Source organism: Ailuropoda melanoleuca, chromosome 16 (assembly GCF_002007445.2).
Source record: "Ailuropoda melanoleuca isolate Jingjing chromosome 16, ASM200744v2, whole genome shotgun sequence".
Lineage (NCBI taxonomy): Eukaryota > Metazoa > Chordata > Mammalia > Carnivora > Ursidae > Ailuropoda > Ailuropoda melanoleuca.
In genome coordinates, this window is record NC_048233.1 from 7,502,367 (window position 1) to 7,510,308 (window position 7,942).

Here is a 7,942-nt window from a genome sequence, read left to right on the forward strand (position 1 = left end):
CGCTCCTCCCCAGCCACCTGCTGTCACTGCCCCGGAGAACACGGTGGGTGGCAGGAGGGGGGAGCCGCCTGACCTTACCCCTTCACCCCGAAGGGCGAGGGACCCCTGGCCCCGGTGGAGTCCCCCCAGATCCCCCCTCCCACCTTCCTCTGATCTTTCTCTGTCCTTCACCTCCTCTCTGTCCTTCACAGCCTTCCTGCCTCTCTCCCTTTCTGACTCCCCATCTCTTTCTTCCACAGCCCACCCGCTGGGCCTGGGTGGGGGTAGGTGGGAAGGGGTGCAAGGCTGTAGGGGAGAGTAGTGGGGGGGCGCTTCTGACCAATTCCTTCCACCTCCCTCTGGCTGGCCATTGCCATGGCAACTAGGGTGTACTGGGCTCCGGAGGGAACAAAGGTGGGGGGCGGACTAGGACCTCTCGGGGAGGGCAAGGATCTGAGGTTCTTCCATAGGAAGTAGAGCCTCATTCTGCTCTGCCCCATTTTCACCCCTTTCCCCCCCACCCCCCCAAAAACCCTTAGCTCATCCTTCTTGCCTCTACTCTGTTCAGGGTTTCACCTGATTTCCTCTTAGCCCCATCCCCAGGGCTCACTGAAGCTCAGCTTCTCAAAATTCTGGACTATCCTCCTTCCCATCAGAGGGAAACTGAGGCTGGGGCAGGGGAGGAAAGAATGGAGGTCTACCAGTGGGAATCAGCACCTTATTGAACATCCGGCTTTTCTTCTCAGCCTCCCTGTTTCCTGCTTCCTCCTTCCACACAACCCCTCTTCCCTCCCAAGCCTCCTTTCCAGGGGTCTCTGGGGGTTTCCTTCTATTTTCAGATACTATCACTTTGCCCCCTCTTTCTTTCTCTTCTGCTCAAACTCTCCTCCTTCCCCCTAGTTCCCCATCTTTCCATTTCTGGATGCTTCTGATGTCAGCGGTTTCCCCGCCTTCGGGTTCCCTAGTCCCCCCTCCCCTTGGTCCCAGCCTCCTTTCTCCCATCTTCCCAGATCCCTGGTGAGCTAGAGGGGGATCACACAGGCTTGGGGAAATGGGGCAGAGCATCAAGACCCCTGGGCCCAGGAGCTGGAACACTGGGAAGGAGTTGGAATAGCATACATATCCCAGTTTACCGTGAACCCTCAAAAGAGAAACAAGTCATGCACCTGCCAGCAGTAGCTCTGAAGAGAGATTTGGGGATGTGAAGATAGGGACTGAACAGTACTGAGCAGGGGATATAAGAAGAAGGGACCTCGGAATGCCAGAGGGAGGAAAAAAGACTGAAAGGGATAGGAGACAAGAGGTCAGAATACCTTCTTTCCTGACGGTCTGGAAAGCAGGGCACTTACCTGTGTGGGCTATGTGACTGGCCATCCGATTTAAGGCAGGAGATGTTCTGAATGACCCCATGACCCTTAGTAATCAGTTATTTCTACAGTTTCAAGAGAAGGGGGGCATGAGAAGTCAGCTGGAGACCAGCCTAGACCCCACCTTTGCCCTCCCCCACCTCATGTCATCTCTCCCTTGCAGTTTGTCCAGGTGGCTGAGCCTTACCCCCCACACCCCTTGGGGCACCCAGAAGATCCCAGACTGGTCAAGAGCCAGAGGAAGACGAGACCCAGACGTCCCGGCATGGGGACCAGAGCTCCTCAGCCAGCCTCATAGTTGGGAAAGCAGGCAGCTTGCCTCCCCCCTCAACCACAGGGATACTTCGGGAAAGGCCCAATATGGAGGCTGAGGGCCACCTCCTCTGACCCTCAGTCTCCTCCCCTGCCCTCCACACCGGACCTTAGCTGGGTCAGTCATGCAATGCTGAGCAGTAGGGTAGGCCTAGGGGCGGCCTGCTTCACTATAGGGCAGGGATTGTACACATCATGGGTGTGTGTGTGAGTGGGGCTCCTGGGTGAGACCTAGCCCCCACCCCCAGGAGTTCAAGGGGGTGGGGGGGGCCGAGGATAGGATGGCTCGGGGAGGGGCAGGGGCAGAGGAGGCCTCCCTGCGCTCGAACGCATTGTCCTGGCTGGCCTGTGGGCTGCTGGCGCTGCTGGCCAATGCCTGGATCATCCTCAGCATCTCGGCCAAGCAGCAAAAGCACAAGCCGCTGGAGTTGCTGCTCTGCTTCCTGGCGGGCACTCACATACTCATGGCGGCCGTGCCCCTCACTACCTTCGCCGTGGTGCAGCTCCGGCGCCAGGCTTCCTCTGACTATGACTGGAACGAGAGCATCTGCAAGGTGTTTGTGTCCACCTACTACACTCTGGCCCTGGCCACCTGCTTCACCGTCGCCTCACTCTCCTACCATCGCATGTGGATGGTGCGTTGGCCCGTCAACTACCGCCTCAGCAACGCCAAGAAGCAGGCGCTGCACGCGGTCATGGGCATCTGGATGGTCAGCTTCATCCTCTCCACGCTGCCCTCCATTGGCTGGCACAACAATGGCGAGCGCTACTACGCCCGAGGCTGCCAGTTCATAGTCTCCAAGATTGGCCTGGGCTTTGGCGTCTGCTTCAGCCTCTTGCTACTTGGGGGCATTGTCATGGGGCTGGTCTGTGTGGCCATCACCTTCTACCAGACGTTGTGGGCCCGGCCCCGGAGGGCTCGGCTGGCCCGGAGAGCCGGGGTGGGGGTTGGGGCCNCCAAGGGGGGTGGGCCAGGGGGGTTGGGTACTCGGCCAGCCTTTGAGGTGCCAGCCATTGTGGTGGAGGATGCCAGAGGGAAGCGGCGGTCCTCGCTGGACGGCTCTGAGTCGGCCAAGACATCCCTGCAGGTCACCAACTTGGTCAGCGCCATCGTCTTTCTCTATGACTCACTCACAGGGGTGCCCATCTTGGTGAGACTGGGGTCCCGCACCTGCTCTCCCCACTGTCCAGGCCCCAGCACAATCACCTNTCATGCAATGCTGAGCAGTAGGGTAGGCCTAGGGGCGGCCTGCTTCACTATAGGGCAGGGATTGTACACATCATGGGTGTGTGTGTGAGTGGGGCTCCTGGGTGAGACCTAGCCCCCACCCCCAGGAGTTCAAGGGGGTGGGGGGGGCCGAGGATAGGATGGCTCGGGGAGGGGCAGGGGCAGAGGAGGCCTCCCTGCGCTCGAACGCATTGTCCTGGCTGGCCTGTGGGCTGCTGGCGCTGCTGGCCAATGCCTGGATCATCCTCAGCATCTCGGCCAAGCAGCAAAAGCACAAGCCGCTGGAGTTGCTGCTCTGCTTCCTGGCGGGCACTCACATACTCATGGCGGCCGTGCCCCTCACTACCTTCGCCGTGGTGCAGCTCCGGCGCCAGGCTTCCTCCGACTATGACTGGAACGAGAGCATCTGCAAGGTGTTTGTGTCCACCTACTACACTCTGGCCCTGGCCACCTGCTTCACCGTCGCCTCACTCTCCTACCATCGCATGTGGATGGTGCGTTGGCCCGTCAACTACCGCCTCAGCAACGCCAAGAAGCAGGCGCTGCACGCGGTCATGGGCATCTGGATGGTCAGCTTCATCCTCTCCACGCTGCCCTCCATTGGCTGGCACAACAATGGCGAGCGCTACTACGCCCGAGGCTGCCAGTTCATAGTCTCCAAGATTGGCCTGGGCTTTGGCGTCTGCTTCAGCCTCTTGCTACTTGGGGGCATTGTCATGGGGCTGGTCTGTGTGGCCATCACCTTCTACCAGACGTTGTGGGCCCGGCCCCGGNGGGGGTTGGGGGCCAAGGGGGGTGGGCCAGGGGGGTTGGGTACTCGGCCAGCCTTTGAGGTGCCAGCCATTGTGGTGGAGGATGCCAGAGGGAAGCGGCGGTCCTCGCTGGACGGCTCTGAGTCGGCCAAGACATCCCTGCAGGTCACCAACTTGGTCAGCGCCATCGTCTTTCTCTATGACTCACTCACAGGGGTGCCCATCTTGGTGAGACTGGGGTCCCGCACCTGCTCTCCCCACTGTCCAGGCCCCAGCACAATCACCTGACCTCCAAGTCCGTCAGCCATAGGGCAGCTCTGCCATCCACCTTCCTGTCCACCTTCTGCCCACCCCCCCTACATCTGTGAGCCCCCCACCTCCGTCATCCATCTCCCCGTTCCCATTACCCCCAGCCTCGTCTGTTTTCCAGTTTCTACTACTCAACTCCACCACCCATGCTCCAGCTCCACCATCTATCCTGCGGCCACGCTTCAGCCCCCAGACCTACCCCCCAGCAGCCCGGCTCCAGTCTCCATTCCCTAACACTCTCGGGATATACCACAGGGTCTCTGAGCACTCCGGTGGAAACCCCAGAGAGCGCACCCCACCACCCCAGCTTTTTGCATCTCCATCTAGTCCCGATTCCTGAATTTCTGTCTGTGTTCAAGTTTTCTGTACCACGTCTGCTTCCGTCCCTCTGGACCTCAGGGCTTTGTCTCCAGTACTTGCCCCCACCTTCCTGTGAATCGGTCCCTTCCCCTCTGTTTATGCCATCTCCACCTCCGAGTTTGCCTCTGTCATGCTCCTCTGTGAACTGGGCCATGCCTTCCATCTTGCCCACCCACCGCACTAGAATATTGGATCTGGGGTCAAGTGCGAGCTCCGAGCTCTGGGTCGTGACCGCGCGCCATTCCCCATCCTCCCGCTAGGTGGTGAGCTTCTTCTCGCTTAAGTCGGACTCGGCTCCGCCGTGGATGGTGCTGGCCGTGCTGTGGTGCTCCATGGCGCAGACGCTGCTGCTGCCCTCCTTCATCTGGTCCTGCGAGCGCTACCGTGCCGACGTGCGCACGGTGTGGGAGCAGTGCGTGGCCATCATGTCCGAGGAGGATGGCGACGACGGTCAGAGGAGGGACTGGGCTTTGGCTTTCCCGGGCTTCGGCTCCCTTTTCTACCCGCCCTTCCCTATAGGGGGACGGGCTGCCCTGGAGAGCCCCCTGCTGGACGGAACCTGCGCCGCCCCGGGCCGACTCCAGACTCCCCTTCCCCTAATCACGCCCCCCGATGTACACCCACTGCTTCCTTCTGCACCGAGGGCACCCTCCACCCGGCGGCGGCTTCCCTCTGGAAGCCCACACTACCCAGCTCTGCCTCCACTCTCCAGGCCGAGAGCCTGAGAAACAGTCCAGAGGTCTAACATAACCATAAAGGAAGGCTGTGGAACTATGGGGAGGCTAAGCTCCCTGAGAGAGACCCCCAGCTGCAGGGACAGTTCTTGGGGGTGGGGTTGGAACTGTTTCAATAAATATGTCCATATGTGTGAAGCACTAGGGACTTAGCAATGAATGCAACAGACGTTAGACACTCTTGCTTTTCCTCTTGGAGCTTAAGCCTAGAGTGGGAACAGGATTCTCCCGGGACCTTATAAAGGGGTAGGAGGTTTTAAGGGGGGGGCAGGGAGGGAGGTGGGCATTCCCTGTGTGTAACCACCCTGCCCCTCTTCTCTCCTAGATGCGGGCTGTGATGACCATGCGGATGGCCGAGTGTGCAAAGTGCGCTTTGATGCTAACGGTGCCACAGGACCAGGGGGCAGGGACCCCTCCCAGGTGAAGCTGCTGCCTGGAAGGCACATGCTCTTTCCCCCTCTTGAGAGGGTCCACTACCTACAGGTATGGGACTAGGCAGTGCACCTCCTACTTGTCTCCAGTCTCTGCTGACCATCCCGATTCCCCACTCCCTAGCCCTGGCCTGCAGGGCACCTAAGGGGTAGGTGAAAGAAAGGTGTGGCAAGAGAGGCTCCCCTTCAGACCTCTCAGAACCAGGTCTGCCCATCAGAGGATGTTCTGCAAAAGTTTCAGGGGGTGGAGCTATCTTGCCAAGTCCCCACTTCGGTTCCTGCCTCTGCTCCCCTTTGTCCCTATAGCACCTCTGGGTCTACCTTTTCCTCTCCCCAGGTCCCTCTGTCCCGCCGTCTGTCCCACGACGAGACCAACATCTTCTCTACTCCTCGGGCACCAGGCTCCATCCTGCATAAGTGGTCATCCTCTGATGACATCCGGGTCCTCCCGGCCCAGAGCCGAGCCCTGGGGGGTCCTCCTGAGTACCTGGGAAGTAGACAAAGGCTGGAGGATGAGGAGGGTGAGGAGGAAGCTGAAGGGGGGGGGCTGGCCAGCCTTCGCCAATTCCTGGAGGGTGGGATGTTGGGGTCAGGTGGGGGACCCCCACGGGGTCCTGGCTTCTTCCGGGAAGAGATCACCACCTTTATCGATGAGACACCTCTGCCTTCTCCGACTGCTTCGCCAGGGCCCTCTCCTCGCCGGCCCAGGCCCCTGGGCATCTCACCCCGCAGGCTCTCCCTTGGGTCCCCTGACAGCAGAGCCGTTGGACTTCCTTTGGGGTTAAGTGCAGGGAGACGCTGCTCCCTGACAGGAGGTGAGGGAAGTGCAAGACCTTGGGGAGGATCGTGGGGCCCAGGTAACCCCATTTTCCCCCAGCTGACCCTGTGAGCCCAAGTGGGCCTGAGGGACTCAGAGGAGGGGCCCTGAGTGAGTAACACCAGTTCTGGCCCTGAGCCTAGGGCAGCTGCCTCCAGACTCCACAGAGATGGGCACTGGATCTGGGGCCTGGAGCCCCCTGCTGTCTCCCATCTCAATGACCAGATGTCCTCCTCACCTTCCATCATCCTTAGCAAAATGTATTAAAGCCTGAAGTGTTACCATGGAAACCTCGGTGTCCTGTGTGCTAGGGTGGCAGAGGGTATGGTGGGAGTCTCAGGGGTGGAATGGCTCATAGAGGACAAAATAGAGCAGGGACAGTGACCGGAGGCACGGAAATACACCTGGAGAAAGACAAACTCAAACATGAAGACATACAGAGGGACAGGCTTATAAGAGCACCTTGTGCTGGGCCTGGGCCTGGGGTGACACTCCAGTTTGCTGCTTTGGGGTGTAAAGGATCTCTGTCCAGATTTGTGGAAGTGGTTTCAGAGTGTGATTCCATGTGCCATCCCCCATCTTTCCTCCTTCCCCCAAATCCACCCATGCCTCACTTTCTGGGCAGGAAAGGATTTGGGCTGGAGTTGGTGTTACAGGCCGCATTCTTTTTTTCTTTTTTTTTTTTTTTAAGATTTTATTTATTTATTTGACAGAGATAGAGACAGCCAGCGAGAGAGGGAACACAAGCAGGGGGAATGGGAGAGGAAGCAGCAGGCTCATAGTGGAGGAGCCTGATGTGGGGCTCGATCCCACAACGCTGGGATCACGCCCTGAGCGAAGGCAGATGCTTAACCGCTGTGCCACCCAGGCGCCCCTCCCATGCCGCATTCTAAGGCTCTTTTTCCAAAAGTGGGTGTGCGTAGTTGTGTGGGAGGCATCCGCTCTCCTTGTCCTGGACCCAAGAGTGGGGGTGGCAGTGGGGGAAGCACCGAGCGGAGGGGAACACAGCTGCAGTAGTTACTCTGACCCCATGGGCCTCAGGGGTTGGAGTCAAGGGTCCTAAGAGGCTCCCCGCGCTGTTTTCCAAAGCATCAGTCCCGCTCCAGTCCCAGCCCTTTGCCATCTGCTCTTCAGGGCCTGCTCCTCGTCCCACGCTACCCCTCTCCTTAAAGACTGCTTTCTCCACTTTCTGCCAGGCTTCCCGACTTCTCTGGCTCTCCTATCGGCCTCTCCCAGGGTTGAGTCTGGGCCGCATCAGCTCTCCCTGGCCCCAATCATTCCTTCTCTCTTCCTCTCCTCCCTCCTCTCCATCTCTCCTTCCTTTCCCCTCCCTCTCCCTTCCCCCTTCCCTCTCTCCCCCTCTCGCCTCCCGCATTCAGCTTCGGCAGCCGGCCCGCGCCCCCGGCACCATGTTCCGGCTCCTCCGGTTGCTGCTGCTACTGCTGCTGCTGCCCCCACCGGGGTCTCCCGAGCCCCCCGGCCTGGCCCCGCTGTCCCCGGGGGCGCCCCCCCAGGCCCCTGACTTGCTCTACGCCGACGGGCTGCGCGCCTACGCGGCCGGGGCTTGGGCGCCGGCCGTGGCGCTGCTGCGGGAGGCGCTGCGGAGCCAGGCGGCGCTGGGCCGCGCGCGGCAGGACTGCGGGGCGCGCTGTG

At 60.2% G+C, this 7,942-nt stretch overlaps 2 protein-coding genes across 3 annotated transcripts in view; both read left to right on the forward strand.

Moving 5' to 3' along the window:
- Positions 1 to 289: 289 nt before the first annotated feature.
- GPR162 (G protein-coupled receptor 162) lies at positions 290 to 6,579 on the forward strand. 2 transcript variants are annotated; one of them, XM_034645925.1, is made up of 4 exons: positions 290 to 2,809; positions 4,568 to 4,757; positions 5,367 to 5,524; positions 5,810 to 6,579. In XM_034645925.1, the coding sequence occupies exons 1-4, from the start codon at positions 1,940 to 1,942 to the stop codon at positions 6,359 to 6,361; spliced, it is 1,770 nt and encodes a 589-aa protein (XP_034501816.1). In that variant the 5' UTR covers positions 290 to 1,939; the 3' UTR covers positions 6,362 to 6,579. The 2 variants fall into 2 exon arrangements, with proteins under 2 accessions (XP_034501816.1, XP_002922279.2); XM_002922233.4 differs by lacking the exon at positions 290 to 2,809 and adding an exon at positions 2,891 to 3,866.
- Positions 6,580 to 7,385: 806 nt separating this feature from the next.
- Positions 7,386 to 7,942, forward strand: part of P3H3 (prolyl 3-hydroxylase 3) — a 10,785-nt gene continuing 10,228 nt past the window's right edge. Inside the window, 2 exon segments of the mRNA XM_002922261.4 lie at positions 7,386 to 7,940; position 7,942. The exon segment at position 7,942 is cut by the window's right edge and continues 234 nt beyond it. Of these exon segments, the coding sequence (XP_002922307.3) occupies positions 7,699 to 7,940; position 7,942 (243 nt within the window). The 5' untranslated portion in view covers positions 7,386 to 7,698.